Source organism: Marmota marmota, unplaced genomic scaffold (genome assembly GCF_001458135.2).
Source record: "Marmota marmota marmota unplaced genomic scaffold, marMar, whole genome shotgun sequence".
NCBI lineage: Eukaryota > Metazoa > Chordata > Mammalia > Rodentia > Sciuridae > Marmota > Marmota marmota.
In genome coordinates this window covers 6,772,923-6,792,598 of record NW_026000082.1, presented here as the reverse complement: position 1 = coordinate 6,792,598, position 19,676 = coordinate 6,772,923, and the positions used below count along the sequence as shown (strand labels likewise).

Genomic DNA, 19,676 nt, shown 5'->3' with positions numbered 1-19,676 from the left:
ACCACTTCAACCTGAGCTATGTCAACCAGCTAGAAGCAGATACATGGCCAAGGAAGGAGGCGGGAAGTAGGCACGACTGTAGTCATTATTCTTAGGATATGTTTTTATGGTGTAGGAATCACTTAGAATCCATTGTTTCCTTTAATTCTTACAGGACCTTTTTTTTTTTTTGAAGGGAAATAATTTTTCACCTCCTGGAAGGTAAATCAATGAACACACAAGTGATTATTCCAGGGCTATATTGGGGGACATGGCAGAACCAGGGTTTGGATCCAGCTTCCTTTTAGTCCAGATTCTTTCCTCTTTCCTTGGCATCACCTTGATTCTGTTTCCAAACATCTGAGCAGGCACCAGCAGCTCCAAAGCACCTGTGGGTTTTTTTTTTTTCCCTGTCTTTCCTTTTCCTTCACCAACAGCATCATCCCCTAGGGATAGGGCAGATGTGGTGGCTGACAGGGGAGACAGTGAGGCCCATTCTGAACTCCAGGCTCAACTTCTCATTGTTTGGGGGCTTGAAGGTAAATTTTTGTAAAAGGGAAGTGAAAAAAATAAATAGCTCAGTCTTAGCCAACTGTTCTCCAAGGCATGCGCGTTTTCCTGAAAGACAAATACAGAAGAGGAGTTATCTTCTCAGCTGACATGGTTCCAAACAGGGGCTACTTGCCTCTCCCTCCTGACCAGACCTGGACTTTATGCCCAGCACCTTATTTAAGTCTCACCATGCTCTGGGTTCACCAAAGAACAGAATGAAGAGTCTAGGACCACATTTGCTTTGGGGGTAGGGGGGCAGTGTCAGGCAGTTCTGGGGTGAAGGTGAAGTGAAACTGACTTCCTCTGAAATGAAGGGCAACATCCTGATAACTTGCTTTTCTGCAGCATTTGAAACAGAATTCCTTTTGAAATTAAAGCTCCAAATTCCTTTAGCTTCTGAATTTCCTCGGAATGAGAATAAAAACTACTGAAGAAACACCTCCAAGGAGCTGAGACTGATAGGTTCTCTGGATCACTAAATCTGCGTTTGTATTTTTACTGTCCTGTGTTTCACTTTTCTTATGAACGTCTCTCTCATGAAAGCTTTCCTCACACCTGAGCACCCAGAAGATGGAGAAATGAAACCAGGGGAAAAAAAAAAAAAAAAAAACAGCCAAAAATACCAGGTTCCTTAAACCTGAAAAAATCTCTTCTCCTTATCATTCTGCCTCTTGAATTTTTGTCTGTGAATAAAGATGCATGGTAAAGCCATTCCCCAGGGTAACACAGTGTATGGATAACTGTACCCAGGTTCATGTAGTTGCCACTCACTCAAGGGTGAGCTGTTGACACAAGGAAAAAGATTTGGAAAGCAAGCAAGCCAGTCAAGAAGATGGAGGCCATGCTGACAAGACCATCTCAACCCAGCCTAGGTGTAAGCAACTTTAATCCCCAGGGGAGGGGGAAAGAAAGACAGCCAAGGAAAGGGAAGGACTGACCACTGGGGACTTCTAGGTTCCACTCTGGTGGCCTGTAAGAGGTGGTGATTGGTGATCCTGATGTCTGTAAATTTCAATAATATCTTATTTACTCTTATCTTGTTGTCTTCAGCCTTGAAAGGGGAAGAGACAGATTAGGTAAAGTTGGGACTAATCAACTTTGCAACACCAATTCCAGACACACACTCCCTAATATGTGACTCAACTGTAAATCTGACTCAATGGTTAAGGTAGCAAAGGAGGCAAATGCAGAGTGAAGGCAGAGATGCCAAGCTTTTCTATCCCAAAATTCATCACCCATCAGATATCCTCAGGTCCAAAGGAAGAGTTCGTACTTTTCACAATTGTGGCCTTAAAGACCTTGAAAAGCAGCCCAGGCAACCAGAATCATCATGACCACCAGTCACAGGCGTTGTCTGTAGCAAAGCTGGTGGGAGACTAAAAATACATGGCTCAGCTGCGTGACCTCCAAAATGAGCATATTTTAAAGTCAACTGAAAGCAAGTGAAGCTGGAGGGTTTATTCAGGCTTTCCTTTGGTTACAACAAAGCAGAAGTGGGAGGACAGGGCTGGCCAAGAAAGCAGATGTCTAGCCTAAAAGGCTTTCAAAACCGATTTAACAAATAATGGCAAAATCAGACAACAAAACCGTGTATTGAATTTCAGTTCTTAAAAGAAAGTCCAGAATATAACTAAATAAACTTCAGAGCATTTAAATCACCTTTCTCTTATGCCCAATGTCTCTCTAGAGGGTGAATGGCCCTCTATATTGGCACTGCCTGGTTCTGCTCCCTAGAGTGGGTCTTGATGAAGGCCTTTGCTTTCAACATGGAGCCCAGGACTGGAACCTCCTCTCTCTGTGGCTGACTCTGCACTGCCTTGGCCAGGTCTTACACCCTGTTATGTGTGGAGAACTGGAGGCAGAAGGACACAGATCAAGGTCAGTTCCTCTCACTTCCTAGCCATGTGATGGGGACAAGTAATCTCTCTAGGCAATGGTGAAGATTTGCATGTGTGTTTAAGATAAAAAACTTTATTTTACACAATGATTGGGCTATGCACTGAATCCAAATAAGCCGAATATGTTGACAAACTATATAGCATAACAAAGTGTTGTAAAATGTCTCCTGGATAATAATAAACACTATAGGTATACAATAGCACATCATTAAAGGAATCTGATTAATTCTCGAAACATAGTAGAATGCAATTTAAAAGTCAATTTTTAAGTAAAATTTTTTGGTGGTAGTGTTACTCAAGTAGTTTTCCATATAATTCTTTGCATATAATTCTTTTACTGTGATACTTCTCATAATGTGCTTTTTATTTTTATATGTTTTTAAATTATAGAAAACTTACCAAAAAAACAACAAAAATTTCTCCTGAATATCTTGAAAGTAAATCATCCATATCACCCATGAAAAAATTTAGTGTGTAATTCTTATAAGCAAGAGCATCCTCCAAAATAACTGTCAGTGGGGGCTGGGGATGTGACTCAGTGGTGAAAGTGCTTGCCCAGCATGTGTGAGGTCCTGAGTTCAATTCCCAGCACCACCAAACTGTCAGCGGCAGGAAATTAATACAGATGCATGACCAGCACTTTAGTCTCAGATCCCATTCAGGTTTTTCCAATTGTTCCAATAATGTCCTTTATTGTAAAAGGGTCCAGTTCAACATCAGGTATTGCATTTTGATGTCCTGTGTGCTTAGAGTCCTTAAGACTGGAATAACTCCTCAGTCTTTACATAAGTGTCATGGCTTTGGCATTTTAAAGATTATATTGGAAATGTCTCTCACGCTTCCTCATAAAGAGATTCAGGTTGTGAAGTTCTGCAGAATTGGTAGGAGTATCAAAGAAGTGGTGCTGTCTTCTCATTCCATGCTATCAGGTGGTACGTGATTTTGATTCCTGTCATTATTTGTGATAGCTTGATTAAGGTAGTATCTATTAAATCTCCCCCTGTGAAATTACTTTTTTTCTTATGGACCTAAAAATATTTTAGGATTCCATGAATAAACCAGTCCTCATCAACTTTTCATTCATTACTTTCCATTGTCATTTCTTGGCCAAATTATTTATTACAGGTGGCTGCCACATAATGACTTTAAAATTCTCTCATTCCTTCTACACTTACCAGCATTCAAATGCTTATTATCCTCCCCATTTATTTATCCACTCATTTATTTATATCAGTATGGATTCATGGGTTTCTCTTTTTATTCAAAGGGGTATAATCTGTTGCTCATTGTTAACTTGTGTTGATGCTCAGAATATTCCTGATTTGGCCATCTGATGCCCATGCAAGCTGCATTTCCTGACTTTTTAGGACAACATCATGTTCCAAGTTGATTTAATATTTACCCTTCCCCAGCCCTGGAATGAGCCATTCTTCCAGGTGTTCTGGTTGCTTTTATTGGATAATGATATGCAGAAATCAAGAATCAAGGTCTGGGCATTAGACATGCTTGTTGCTTTCTGGATGTTGTTGTTCTAGGTCATCTCAGTAGACAGTGCAGGGGAATATATGTGTGTATATAACATGAGTATTTACCAAATTATGTGTATACACACACATATTTTTGTCCATATCCATTTCTGTATTTATTTATCTGCTGAATATCTGAGTTCATATAGGCAGCCTCCAATTCCAATCTAATACCTGCTCTAGGCTTCTCCTGCTCACTTCCCTTAGTGAACATCCTCTTCAATCAACATAGGCTGCAATGCTCCAAACCAGTAGCTACCACCATCTTTTCTATGTGCACTTTTAATAGCTTACTTTCTTCCTAATACATATTCACCCAAGAGGGGAATGAACACAAACACAAAAATAAAAATACCAAGAAGATAATAAAGGGTGTTTGAAATACCATAAATCAGTCCCTACCTCTGTTAACATTTTGATATTTCCTCTTTATCCTAGAGGCAATTCCACTGGGAGCCATAATGGGAATAATTCACTGCTGTTAATCCTATAAGCTGATTTTTACTACTTGTCTTTTTCCTTTGTAATTAAATTTTCTTGAAAATTTGTTAAATTTGTTAAGGCCTCCATTTTGTCCTCACTTACCGGACAAATGCAGGTTATTGAGGAAATAAAATTAGATCACATGTGCAGAAGTGCTTAGTAAATATAAATGGCCCCCAATTATATCATTATTATATTATTTTGTGCCTGTTTCCCTTCAGCCTGAGTCTAATTCATCTCTCTTCCTCACATTTTATCTTACCACCTATCAGAAATAGTATGATTGATACCAAAACAGTTGTATTATAAATTGCCAAGATTCTCCTAGAAGAATCCATGTATCTTGACAAAATTGGACAAATAAAGAAAAAAACCACAGTTAAAGAACTGGTTCCATCAGCGACCACTGAGTGACTAAAGGAACCATTCTCACAAAGCTAAACCTATCTCACTTGCAAAACATGTGAAACATTTGTCTCCTGTGTCAAATGGCAGGGCAAAGGTCCCAGGTGGATAACAGGTATGAATTTGTTTTAAAAGGATGAAATCTAGGACTTTTTGATTTCATAGCTTAGGTCTGTGTGATGGGTAATTTTGGTGATCAACCTAAGTAGACTGAGAAACCTAAAAAGCTGGTGAAGCACAATTCTGGGTGTGTATGTGAAATGTTTCCAGAGATAGTTGGCACACAGCTCAGTAAAATGAGAGGAGCAGACCTGCTTTGAATGTAGGAGGCACTGTCCCGTGGCTGGGGGCCCAGAAGGAACAGATAGAGGAAGATGGGGAAAGCTTGCCAGCTCAATTCTTCTTGAGCAGCTGGGAATTTTGCTGATACTATCACCTGCGGACACCAGACACCAGCTTCTACAGCCTTTGAAAGTGAACTCACACCAGAGACTCTCCAGAGGGCTTCCAGGCCTTCAGCCTCCTACGGGGGTTGGGTCATTGGTCCCTCCCATTGTGAGATTTTCGGCTTCTTGGACTGATTAGTTACGATTTCCCCAGTTCTCCAACTTGCAAATGACTACTATGAGACTATCCTCTGACCATGTAAGCCCATCTAATAAATCTAAAGACACAATACTGTAATGATGAATTTCCTTAATTGGTTTTATGGTATCTGGAAGTGGCTCTCTAATTTGTCTAAACCTAAAGTATCTAAAGACTCTCCTGAAGAGAGTATTGATAGTCTATCGTGTAAATTGTTTCATAAACAAGAAGGAAACACATTCAATGTGCCTGATAGGGAATCCAGCGATTCTATACATGATACTTATAAATATTTTTAAGAAAACCAAGGAATATAATGATGTTGGCTGGTTGTCCCTAGCATCAATGGACATAATAGTAAAGGAAAACAATGTGTTCAGGGATTCAATTTCCCAGTGCCAAATTTACTTAAGTAACCTGAACTCTTCCAAGTATGCCCTGAAGGAGAATCTTTTCTCTGGCAGATAAAGGGCTGAAGTTGCCAAAACCCAACCCCTCACCATGCAATTGGCTGGATTATAGTACAAATTTAAGTCTCAACCTGGAAGGGTGTCTGCAGTTAAAATGAAAGCACTACATGGAAACAATGGGATACTAAAAATTGGAATGGGGACCTGTGGGCAGACTCTGTTGAGGGCAGTGACATTGAACTCCTAAGTTATGATGAGTTGATTTTGCCAGAGGAAGTGGCCTCCCCATCCTCAGTGACAGCAGCACCCCCAACTCTTCCCCTCTGCTACCGGCCTTTCCACCTCTGCCTGAAGGGACTAATCCAGCATTGCCCAAGGAAACAGAAGTGACCTTCCCTGACACAGTTATTAAGAGGACAATGCTGGTATTCCTCAGGACCCATCCCAACCACCCATTTTTGCCTCTAGACTAGTAATCAGACTTCAGTATCAACAGACCCCTAAAGGCAAGGGGCACTGTGCGACTCCTGGGGAGGTGCACTACAGTGCAAATGAACTTCTCAAATTTTCTAATTCATACAAGCAGAGGTCTTGAGCACATGTGTGAAAATGGATTTTAATGATGTGGGCTAATGGTGGAAGGAACATAAAGTTGGTTCAGGCTGAATTTATTGATATGAACCCACTAAGCAGAGCTTCTGCCCTTGATTTATTTGCAGAGTTAAAAAGGGGTGCTAATGGAGCTGGGGATGTGGCTCAAGTGGTAGCGTGTTCGCCTAGCATGCATGAAGCACTGGGTTCCATTCTCAGCACCACATTAAAAAAATAAAGATATTGTGTCCACCTAAAACTAAAAAATAAATATTTTTAAAAAGGGGGGTGCTAACAGCGTATTTGGTTGGTTGGCTGAAATATGGATCAAAAGATGGCTCATTGTGAATGAGCTGGAAATGTCTAAATTGACTTGGTTTAATGTTGATGCAGGGATTCAGAGGCTCAGAGAGACTTGGCTGCTGCAGTGGAGTTGCACTGCAAGACCTTCTCCTCCACACTGGGTGGGGAGGGGTCTAGAAGATGTGGCCTGCACCAGTACTTTAAGAAACAAACTTGGGAGTAGAGCACTAGCAATCTTCAGGAACTCCACATTGCTTTTCTCCATATGCCAGACATTACAGTTAGAGCCATGGTCACTCAACTCAGGAACTTAAATGCAATGAGAATGTTTCTCCTGGGCTGGGAAGCTAGGAATCTAGGAAGCATGCAATTTTTTGTTGTTGCTGTTTTTCTTTTTTACCTTTTTTTCAGTGGCTCACAGCTAATAGTTTGTATGAGTCTCAGAAAAGACGTTGGACTTGGACTATCTAGCAATGCTAGAAAAGTTAATATTTGAGGGACTCTTAGATGAACTGAATGTGTTTTGCATTGTGAGATGGACATGAGCTTTTGGAGGCCAGGAACAGAATGTTAAGTGTAGATCTTAAATGTCCTCTGAAGGCCATGTGATAAAGGCTTGTCTGTCAGCCTGTGGTGCCACTGGGAGATGGTAGAAACTTTAGAAGGTGGGTCTACTGGGAGATCATTGGAGGTGTGTGCCCTTGAAGGGAATATTGAGACCCTAAGCCCCTTCCTCTCTTGGTTCCCCAGCCACCATAAGGTGAGCAAGTTTTCTCTGCCAACTCACTTCCTCCATGGTGTTCAGCTCATTGCAAGCTTAAACTCCTTCAGAGTGGGAAAGAAAACTGTATGTGTAAGATGAAAGTCTGGTAGAAAAAAACCGACAGAGGAGTTTTAACCATGTTGAGTCACTGGGTAGTTCCAGGTTTCTAGCTCCTATTAAATTCAACTGATCCTCATTCTGCCACATCTTCTGTGGGAATCCCCAGGCAAATTGCCTGCACCCTCTGAATTTTATTCTTCTATCAAAAAGAGAGATGCTGAGAACAAAACACCTCCATTTCTCCCCTGCCTCAGTTCTACATTATTTACAACATGACTTCATAGCTCATCTAATCAATCTTTTAGCAATTCCTCCTTCTGTTTAACTGAGGCTGGCCTTGTGACTTGCATCAGCCATTAGAATGTAGAGGGAATCAAGGCTTGACAGTTTCCAGCCTGGACCCTAATGGGCCACAACGTGGTTCTATTCTCTCTCGGGACCTAATCACCACCATGTGAAAAAGCCAGGCTAGCTTGCTAGAGAATGAGAGAAAAGAACACTGTTGTCCCAGCTGAAATCAGTCTTCAGACACTTGACCTACCAAACATATAAGACAGTCCAGTCAAGAACAGCAAAGCCACATACCTTACCTGTAGACCTGTGAGCAATAACACAAGCTTATAAAGTCCCAAGAGTTTAAGATTGTTTTGCAGCAAAATACTAGCTGATACATGTGGTATAAAACTCAATGACTCTTAAAATGGAAAAGTAAGTTACATTCTAGTTGTACTGGAGAGAGCACTAAATTGAAAGTATAAAAACTTGGGTCTTAGGCCCTAGCCTGTCAATTTGGGGGGCATCTGATCTCGGAAAGAAACAACTCTCTCAGTTTTAGTTTGCTTATATTAAGAAATAAGATACATATGATATGTCAAGAGCTTTGTAATGTTTTGAACAACCAAAAAAAAATATGAAAAAAAAAGAAATAAGATACCAGTCCATTTCCCGTGTAAGTATTAATAACTAGTTTGCTGTAAGGATTGCTTGAGATAATACATTTGCAAATGAAGCCTGTGATTAAGAGAGTGTAATATAATTCTTGGTAGCAAAGCACCAGTGAGTCCTGTGTGCTGCTCTTTTTACCCTTTTGCTAACACAAAAGGAAGACTGTTTTAAAACAGACGAAGACATGAAGCAACTATGAGTAAGAGGCTTTTGCAATATGAAGGGAAAGAATCTATCTGGGTATCAGAAGGCCAAGAGAATCCGCCTTCCTCTTAAAGCCATCTCTATTATGATTCCTCTCATCACAGTTGCAGTAAACAGCAGGTGAAACAATTGTGTAATGCTAAAGGGTCAGATTTCTAGCATTGCAACATTTTATGAATCCAAGATGCAAAAAGCAAGAAGTGTCACAGTAATTGAAACATACACTTGAAACTTTGTGCTGTAATGCAAAGTTTGAAACTACAGCAGACAGGAAGACTGGCAGACATTCCTACATCTTATACCACCTCTTCACATTAGAGGTGACTTGTCCAATGTGAGCAAAGGTGATGGTAGAACCAGATGAGCAAAGACAAAGAAGTTCTAATCAGATCAACCCAGGCACACCTAGGGCAGTGCAGCATAGTGGGAAAGCAAAGGATTTGGAAACTCAGGGCCATGAAAGAAAGAGAGTTCTTCCCTTTCTAAGTTTTTACTGTTACCAGTAGTCAAAAGATACTGTCTCTAAAGTCAATGCATATTTTAAATGAATAATAAGCAAATTATCATGTATTCTACAGTGTGTTTTCTCTGTAGCATTTAGTTATTTTTCAGAAGACGGTGTTAGGAGGAACATAAGTTTTAGCTTTGATAAATCTGGTTGACATTTATTCAGCCTTAGGTCTGCTACATGAGTTTTATGACTTCATTATCACATGTGTTTGGGCCTCAGTTTCATAACTCTAAAGTGGTGATAAATTTGAACCTTCTAAGGTTGCCGAACGACTTATGCTCTCTGAGGGGATCTGTTTTGTCTTCTGTTTCATTCATCATTATGAAATGGACTGAATATTCTACATAATTGAGATATTTATAAAATAAAGGAATTGAGAAATTATTTGAAATACTTTATATAACATATCAAACTCATTATCTGGACTAAGACATTTTATTATTGATTTTACAATGCTATAAGTTTGAAATATTCTTTTGGAACTGGCTGGCTAGAAAACACAGGAGTAGGGGAGGGGAGAGAGAGAGATGGGGGGCTTCATTGTTTCATTGTATCCACTTTTCCAGCTGCATATCATACAGATGTATTAACTACATTTTGAAAAGGAAACTAAACTTGCAAAGGACAAAAGGACCTTTTCAGGAAGAGCTTACAGAGCAGAGCCCAACCCAGCCAGGCAGGGAGCATTTAGAGTCACTGTCTACTACCCATGACAGTGAATCAATAGCTTCTCTCCTTTGCTGCCTCCCCATCAGTACAAGATCTTTTTCTTTGGGAGAGGAAAACCCTTAAAAAGAAATTGTGACAATTAAAAACTTTATAAAAAAGGAAGATATCCAACTTTGTGAGCAAGAGTCAAGGTTTGAGTCTCTGTCCTCAGCATTCTGGTAAACAGAACAAAGGGAGGCTGAAATCTCCACCAGCAGCCAGGGAGGGCTTGGGAAGTAAAGACGGTCTGAGGCAAGGCCTGGACCAGAGGATGTTGAACTTCAAACAATAGTGAGATGGAGTCACCCTAGGCAGGACCCTCTGGAGACTCCCCAACTAGAGCAAAGGATTGCAGACAGGAGAGGAGGGAAGGGCTGAGGGAGGAACTCTGCCCTCCCAGACTCCTATTCATCCAAACTCACCCATTGAGAAAGGCATGAAGGATTCTCTTTTCTTAAACTGTCCATTCTCCAGAAAATGCTCAGGGTTGAATGTGTCAGGGGTGGCCCACTCTTTGGGGTCCTTGTGCAAAGCGGTCAAATTGGTCAGGATCATGGTCCCCTAGAGAAGGCAGTGAAGAGTCAGGCAGGACTTGACCCACACCACACATCTAGGCAAAGGTAGGTGGTTCTCAGCGCCCCATGCTGGGGAATGAGCACATTCTGAGCTTCCCCACCCTCCCAACCCAACACCTGCTGAGCTCAACCTTCCAGGACCCTTCTCTTTGAGTGGGACAACTTAGAAGGATGAATTGGAATTGTCTTCTGAGAATTTTACCCTGGAATTTTGGCTACTCTTGAGTGCATAATAAAGCTCCTCTGCAGAAACAAGTCAGTGTAGGTCTGGGGAAGGGGCCTGTAAGCATCCATGAGAGAATTATGTGACAGCTGGTCGGTTCGCACAGTAATTAAATCAACCCAGCTAGTCAGTGAAGTGATAAGGAGGGCAGCTCTACAAAGGGGGAGAAAATGCATCTTTCACTCTCCTTCTGCATTTTCTTCCCACCAGTGTGTAGAAAGCTGTGCCCAGTCCTAAAAGCTATTTGAGTAGCACAAGCAGATATCCAGGGAAAAGAATCCCTGTCCATCAAGGTATATGACAAGAAACCCTGGAGTCACTAGAGTGAGCCTTCTCTCACTACCTCATCCAACCCATCAGTCATGCTTGACACTTCTTTAAATGCCCCCTGATTCCCTCACCTCCATTAGGGACTGTCCACCACCACCTCTGCAGAGATCTTAAAAGTGGTGGGTGGAGTGTGATTTGAATTCTTGCTCATCCAGATTCTTGTAATCACTTCCTGCTTATGCCCCACATCCTCTGTTGCCCTTTTCAATTTGCTCCACACCCTGAAAGCAGAGTGTGCTTTGAATATGGCTTAAATCTATGACAGCCCCCACCCACTCAGACCTCAAACTTGGTATTCAATAGCTTCCCACACTCCTAGTCACAGATCCATTCCTTAACCTCTCAGGGCTTCTCCTATTCTTCTTGAGCTGCCACTACAGTGACCTGTAACACAGGTCAAGTTTCCATTCATTTCAATGACTTTTTAAATACTGCTCACCTTGCCTGGAAATGTTCTCTTCCCCCACTTTGCCATTAACCAACTCCCAGCAATCCTTTAATCCTCAGCTCCAGCATTACTTCCTTCAGAGGCAAGCCTCCCCAGATCCTTGCAGCACCTGTTCCTCCCTCCCCCTGGGAGATGCTGGAAGCATCTTTACAGAGGCAGTGAGTATTTTCCTGGGACAGTTAGCATGGTTGGTATATTTTGTAAGCATGACTATTTTGCTCAGGGTTATTTTTCTAGATCTAAAGATTCAGATACTTAATGAATATTTGCCAAATAACTGTTACTTTGAGTAAGAGGCTCAGCATGTAGGATCCCATTTTACTTCACATGGATCTTGTAGGGTGGGCTCAAATGCATTTTGTAGATGAAGAAATTGCAGCTGTGAGTGGTTAAATAATGTGCTCAGAGCCACGTTGTGGTGGGGCGAGGTAGAGTCACGTGAACTAGGTCTATCTGATGTCAAAGCCATGGCTCCTAGCCTCCATTGCATGTAATCAATTATATTTCTCAGAGGCCAGGAGGATTATTAAAGTTGATGTGAAAAACCAGTGGTAGAAAAAGTCTAGTGAGATTGGCTGATTCTCTGGAGTTAAATGAATGGCTAGAAAAATGCAAACAGCACCTGGTGGGAAACTCAGGCCTCAGCCTTCATCCATGAGAAGTTTCATCAGGAAGAAATAGTTCTTGTAGAAGCTGCATTTCCTGGCTCTGCAGTGACAGTCACCAAGGAGTCACTGGGATTCTCTTTTGATTCTAACTCTGGAGATTGTTCCCAAGTACAACATGTGTGGAGGGACTTGGACAAACTAGAATAGATCCAGTAGCAAGGAAGGAACTGTAAGTGTGCATCATAGAGAAAGAACCCTGGGGGACCCAGGAGAACCCTCTGCAGAGATCTTAAAAGTGGTGGGTGGAGTGTGATCCGAATTCTGTTAGTGACGCCAAGGGATTTAACAGAGACCAGTAGGGAAAACTTAAAAGGAGTTTTTTGGTTTTGTTTTTGTTTTTGTTTAAGTCAAAGCAAAAGAGTCCTGTGGAGGGAGCATCACGTCATACAAATAATTAGAACAGCTCTGGTTCTAGATCCAGCTATTGTCACTTCGTAGTTGAGATCTCATGCAAGCTTAATTTCCCTGAGACTCAACTTCCCAATCTATAAGATGGGAATAATAGTTGTCCTGAGAACTAAGATATTTTGAAAGAGGCTACATGGCTGAGTAAATATTCGTTCCTTGTTCTCCCGTTCTAATCATGAACATTGCACACACTGGAGTGGCTTCTTTTATGAAATGGAGAGTTCCCCATCATGGGGCTGTAGGTAAAAGCTGTAAAAATACCTGTGGGGACATGATATTAGAAACATAAGCATTAATGTGGTTTGGGACCAGGTAATCTCAAATGTCTTTCCACATTTTCCAAAGTCTGGCTGGTCTCCAGTTTTGAGAGATGCTCTCCAAGGTAAAGAACAGGGCTCTATGGCAAAAATCTGACAGAGACTTTTGCTGCCAGCTGTGTGCCACCATGAGCCACAGTGCACATCACAGAGTGAGAACACTGAGAAGTCCCACAGCAAGCAAAACAAAACAAACACACACACCAACAAACTAGTCTTGGCTTAAACACATTTGAGTTAGGAATGTTTCATCCTCTATTCCCCATATTACCTATGTCTGGTAAGATCCATGGAGAAAAAGTTAGTATTATATCAAGTATAATGTATCTCCCCATCTAGGTGATGCTTGGGATAGGAATATATGTGACTTTTCAAATACAAATGCAAGTTCTGTGATGGTCTCAAAGACAGGCTTGAAATCTGAGGCTGGGTGTGCTTCCTTACCTTTGGCAGGTAGTATCCAGCCAAAGTGGTATCAACCACCACTTCCCTGGGGACATTCAGAGGGATGATGTTGCCCATTCTCTGCACCTCATGGATGACAGCATTGGTGTAGGGCATGAACTCTCTGGCAGCCATGCTTGGCTGCTGCCACTGGCCTAGCACTCTGTCAATCTCAGCATGCACTTTTTCTGGAAGAGAAGAGGGAGATTCTATTATTTTTGAAACTTTTATACTTTCTTCTAAAGATGTAGGATTGTTCTATTAGATCTCACCTATGTCATTTCAAATAGTGGCCAGGATGCAAAGAAATACAATGTTCCTTAACCCTTCAGTGGACTTAATCAGAGAATTGTCAACTCAGTCACTTTCCTTGAGTCTAAGGAATGAAATGCCCAGGATCAATGTGGCTAAGCTCATAGTAGGGTGTTTTCTTATTCAGGCTTCTATGATAAAGTGCCATAAATGGAGTGGCTTAAAAACAACAGAAATTTTTTTCTCGTAGATCGGAAGCCTGGGCTGCCTAAGACCAAAGCACCAGCATATGCGGTTCCTGGGGAGAACCCACTTTCTGGTTCAGAGGTGGCATCTAGTTGCTGTGTCCTCACATGTTGCAAGGAGCAAGGCAGCTTTCTGGGAATGTTTCATAGGGGCACTAATGCCAATCATGAAGACTCATCACCTCCCAATACCACCACTCTGATAATTAGGTTTCCTCACAGGGATTTGGTGAGGAAGACACAAGTATTTGGATCCTAGCAGATCCGAAGACTCTCACTTCTCAAGGGTAGCATGGGAGTAGATAGTGAATAGCAGACTCCTGCTCTACGAAATTATTGCTGCAACGTACTCAGATCCTTTGAGCCTCAATTTCTTCATCTGATTAGTGAGGCTAAGTCAACTTTCATGTGAAAGATGTTTTGAGAATTACATGAACTCATTTAGGTAAGCATTAAACAGGATCAGGATCAGCATGGCTCAGCTCATGGAAACTGCAGCTGTCTTCAAATATATTTGCCTCATTTTCTACAGTCATAGACATTTGAGCTGGCTACCTCACTGTCCAGCTAAAAGCTACTTTTCCTAGATTTTTCTGGGACCAAGTGTGGCTATATGTATGTATGTATGTATGTATGTATATATATAAATATACACACACACACATACACATGCATACACACACATATATAAAGCGTGCATTTGTAAATTATTATGTGAGAGAAGTAAAGTTTTATTAACAAATATATCCTTAATAGATGGCAAGCACTTCAGTCTTCTCTATTTTTATTTTGGGGGAGTGGGGGCATTGACCTTGATCTACTCAATTGATCTTATGCCTCATTAATAAATTGTTACCCACAATTCTAGAAAACATGCCATGACTGTTTCCACCCTCCACCTGCCCAAACTGTTCTAGAACTTGGAGAACTAAAAATAGCCATTGTCCTTGAAGGAATGACAGTCTTTGGGGGAATCTATATATATAACGTGCTCTAGGCATGGCAGTAGAGGTGCCCGGCTCTTCTCTAGAGATGACCAGGAATGAAGAAACATCTTAGGTAGTAGTATTGGAAGAATTCTTTCAGAAGAGTTGGGGATTCAGCATGTGGAGAAACTCAGAAAGCATGTTCTTGACAGAGGGAAGACCAGATATTGTGATTCAGACACTTAGGACAGTGTCAAGAAAATGACACCGAATTCAGTGAAACCACCAATGCAGGATGGGTGCTGCTGAGGCACGACAGGCAGAAAATGGCACATCAGAGGGCATTATTACCAGACTAACGAGTCTAGATAGGCTGGGGATGTGGCTTTGTGGGGTGGCAGACACCTTGCCTTGCATGCATGTGGCCCTGGTTTTGAAGCTCAACACTGGAAAAAAGAAAAAGAAAAAGAAAACAGTACCAAAAATGTGTCTGGGCATTATCAGGGGGAAAGAGGAAGGGATTGCTGAAAAGAATGGAAGAATAAATACTCATATGAGATTGTAACTCTTTGCTGGACCCCATTACAAAGTCAATTGGCCTCATTGTTTTCCCCTACACCTAGAGCTTCATGCACACATGGAGTTTAACACTTATTCTACCTGGACTCCTCATATTCCTCTCTAAAAAGCGACGAATGTGTGCATGCTCAAGACTGCACCACCTCTCAACAATTTCTATCTTTCCCTGCTCACCCAGCCAGCTTCTCCTCAATCCTGAGCCATGTGGCCAGGAGGCACCATGTGTCCTGGGCCAGGCACATTCGCTGCCACTCTCACCTTGGACTTCTGGATAGAGGGCCATGTAAAGCAGACCCCAGCGCAGCGTTGTAGAAGTTGTCTCAGTTCCAGCAAAGAAGAGGTCCAGGGTGCTGCAGATGAGGTTCTCTTCATTGAAACTTGAAGCATTCTTGTCTGTGTACTAGAAGACAGTTATTTGTTGGTTTATTCAGAAGACTTGTGGTTGCCAAAAAACACTGGGGTTTCATTCAAAGGAAAGAACTTGGAAGGAAATGTCCTCAGAAGAAATGACTTTCTCCTAAGGGGAAAGTCTCTCTTCAGAGGGCAGCAATATCATTAACTTTGTCTGCAATGGGGCCTGAGAGAAGGGGTAGGTAACTGGAAGTGCTGGAAACTTTTTAGATGGTAGTGGATAAAAATCAAAACAACCACTTCTTTTTTATGCCTGTAATTCTGGAGAAGCTAATTGTACAGTGGAAAGAGAATGGGCTATGAATGAGACAGACTTGGCTTCCAATATCAACCCCATCATTCATTAGATCAGCTTAGCTATATGACCTAGGATAAGTTATTTAACATCTCTGTACTTCCGTTTCCTGCTTTATCAAATGGGAGTAAGAAGCATGCCTTAAGATGGCATTATAATTTATGTGACATGCAAAAGGGATATAGCAAATACTCAATGAATATTTGTGCTGATACCAGAAAGTATACACTGAATTGCACATTTATCATATCTCCCCATACAGCTTTTGTAGTTTAAACCTCATAGATTCCATCAACTATTCCTTATAACACTCCGTCATCTTTTCTACCTTCTTCTTGAAAGCTTGTTTTTCAACATTGCTGTTAATGTCAATGGTCACATACCTGTACACCATCTAGCAAATAAAGTCTCCTCCTCTAAGGAGAAAATTAATATTAATTTTATGAGTATTTTGCCAATAAGTAAATAAGAGCTAAGATGGAAAGAAATTCACCATTCTGCCCCCTCCAGATATAGGAATACATGATCTGATGAGTCAAAGATTATAACATTGATTCAGTGTTGTACATTAGCCAGAGGACCACCACATTCAAGGCCTGTATCCACTTAGGGTTTTTTTCCTGATTCTTGTCAGATTAGTTGGAAAGTGGGTGAGTAGAGGAGGGAGTAGAAGCCCCACTCAGACCTTAAGGTTAAAATCTGGTATCCAGTTCAGCTTTACATGTGTTCTCTGCAGTGACAGCTGAGAGGACGAGTAGGTTACTGGCCAGAACATCTAAAACAGAGCTTTGAAGCTCAATTTCTCTTTTCCCTTTTGTATCTAGCTCCTTCAGGCACAGGTAGGGGAAGGTGATGGGGATGAAAAGGGAGTATTGGGGCATTTTCACGGCCTAAAACCAAATGCCATTAAACCTCTGTCTTTATTTCAAAGTGCCTCAGCCTCCTGAGTAATTTTTACTCACCTATGATGAGGTTGCAGGGACCAACTCTGTAGGGCTTATAGGCCAGAGAAATTATGCCAGACTTTATCAAGGATAGTGGAAAGCCATTGGAGGAATGAAAGGTAAGGAATCAAACTGTTAAATGATACCCCAGCAGCTCTGTGGAAAATAGGCTGGGAATAGGGTTAAGAGTGGAATAGGGTTAAGATTAAATGATACCCCAGGGATTAATCAAGGATTAAGGCATCCATATAAAATTGAACCATGATTGAACCATGATCCCAAAAGATGACAACATATAGCAAAAGGGACTTTGCAGATGTGATTAAACCTAAGGGTTTTGAGTTAGGAATATTGTCCTGTATTATCCTTACAAGATGGAGGGAAGAAGATTAAAGTCAGAGAGACAAAGTGTAAAGATGGAAGCAGGGAGACAAGAGAGGAGAGGTGATGCTACCCTGGTGCTAAAAATGGAGGAAGGAACCACAATCCAAAGCCTCTGGAAGCTGGGCAAGCCATGGAAACCAATTCTTAAGAGACTTCATAGGATCTAAGCTGGCCAACACCTTGACTTTAGCCCAGTGAAACTGCAGTTTGACTTCTGTCATTCAGAACTGGACTTTTGTCATTCAGAACAGTAAGAGAACAAACAACATATCTGTACCATCTTAAGCCACTGAATTTGTGGTAACTTGTTACAGCTGCTATTGGAAACTAATATACAGCTATTTGTTCTTTAAGAAAAAAAAATCAGAGGAGACAAATTCATTTTCCTCACCTTCACAATTTCCTTGAGGTAAGCATCAATAAAGTCTCTTGACTCATCAAGATTCCAGTCTTTCCTGTGTTTTTCAACTTCATGAGAAACAAACAATTTCAGCTTTTCCCAGTTGCTGAAGACAGTTTGATGAGGTCCAGGGAGGAATTTCATTATCCATGGAAAGACATTATAGAGCTAATGGCAAAAAACAGAATGATCATGGAGATAGCATGGGGCCACTTTTGCACTTTTGGGGACAGTCTTCTCTTTCCATCTCTTTTATTTGCTTATGCTTAAGCTGAGGAGTCATCCTTGACTTTTCCTTTCTCTCTAGCCACTCTGGCAGGCATTCAACCCTCCACACACTTCTCACCAGTCCTCCCACAAGAAACCACCACTGTCTCCTACCAAAATGTTGCCATAGCTTTCAGCAATTTCCTTATTCCACTCTTTACCCTGTTCCCAGCCTATTTTCCACAGAGCTGCTGGGGTATCATTTAACAGTTTGATTCCTTACCTTTCAATCCTCCAATGGCTTTCCACTATCCTTGATAAAGTCTGGCATAATTTCTCTGGCCTAGAAGCCCTACAGAGTTGGTCCCTGCAACCTCACCACCTCCTTTCTATCCCTCCCTGCCACATTCCACTGGACAGTCCAACCACAGAGGATTAATGCATCCATATAAAATGCTTCCAGAGAAAAGGAAAAAGTAGTTTTGAAGAAATAGCAATCACATTTGTAGCTAACTCTCCCTGGCACCAGTGCAAACCTAGAGGATGTTGAAAGAATATTTTGAGTATATACAGAGAAAAGAGTCAAACTTCTTTAAATATTTAATTTAAGCAAAATAAAATATCATAAGTTTGTTTAATACACTTGCTGCCTTAGCACCCATTCAATTTGACCTGAGTCACTTAAAACCTCATTGTACCATAGCCTTTGACCTAGTTAAACTTCTCCTTCCTTTGTGATAATATTGCAGTTTGCTTATTTTTCATATAACTGTCCCCATGGCAACACATCCCATAGCTGCTGACCATGAAATAAACATAATGGTTAATAGTGGAGTCATTTAAATATGTTTCCTTCTTAAGCCCAAGAGTGTTTTCTTTAAGCTAGCAATTGATCACCCCCAGGGAAAGCCTGAGAGACCACCAAGGCCTTTAATGAAGGCTTGGTCTCACAGGTTCTGTCTCTCTGCTTCTCTCTCTCTCCACCCACTGGTTGAGACCCTCCCATTCCCAGATCTCCCATCTGTCTTTGTGGGCCCTCTCACTCTCAGGATTTAGGAGTAGTATCTTGCTTCAGTTATTTCATGAGCTTGCTATACTTTGTCTTACCTGATTAGCCCTAAACCTAACTCTCCTGCTGGTCAGGGCTCTCCTGGGAAAGGGTTGTCTTGGCTCATGGTCATTCTCTTGATAGAAATCTCAAGACCAAGATAGAAGAAATCACAGTGTAAAGATCTTTTTGAATCCAAAAGAATTTACCATCAATTGATCTCCACTAAATGAAATTCAGGAAGGGGCTTTAACATCCAAAATAGGATGATAAAAATAGAAACTGATAAATATATAGGTAAATATAAGCAGACATTGCATGAAACAATATTGATCATGTACTCTCCAGTTAAAAAAAGAAGAAACTAAAATACGTGATGACAGTGACCTAAAGGAGTGACAAGAGGTGTGTTCTGAAGAACATGTATTATTTCAGCAGAGCACAAAGGTATTAATCTCAGATGCAGGCAGTTAATTGTGCATATTAAAAATTTTAGGGTAATGACTAATATAATAATAATAAAAATTTTAAGGTAAAGACTAAAGAAATAGAAAAAATCTTAATCTTCTAAATGAATATAGGAAAAATTAAAATATATTTAATAATAATGAGTCCAAACAGAAGAAATATAAAAGCCATAAAGTGATCA

General features: G+C 41.1%; 1 protein-coding gene across 5 annotated transcripts in view; it reads right to left on the bottom strand.

Moving 5' to 3' along the window:
* Positions 1-197: 197 nt before the first annotated feature.
* LOC107141706 (cytochrome P450 2J2) overlaps positions 198-19,676 on the bottom strand; it is a 39,878-nt gene continuing 20,399 nt past the window's right edge. For 2 of the 5 annotated variants that reach the window (XM_015484925.2, XM_048815275.1), the window contains 5 exons: positions 17,764-17,940; positions 15,597-15,738; positions 13,337-13,524; positions 10,346-10,484; positions 198-597 (listed from right to left, as the gene is read on the bottom strand). In XM_015484925.2, coding sequence (XP_015340411.1) covers positions 419-597; positions 10,346-10,484; positions 13,337-13,524; positions 15,597-15,738; positions 17,764-17,940 — 825 coding nt within the window. In that variant the 3' untranslated portion in view covers positions 198-418. Of the gene's footprint in view, positions 598-1,469; positions 1,583-10,345; positions 10,485-10,511; positions 11,635-13,336; positions 13,525-15,596; positions 15,739-17,763; positions 17,941-19,676 lie in introns of those variants that run through there. The other 3 variants (XR_007351972.1, XM_048815272.1, XM_048815274.1) reach the window with 3 other exon arrangements.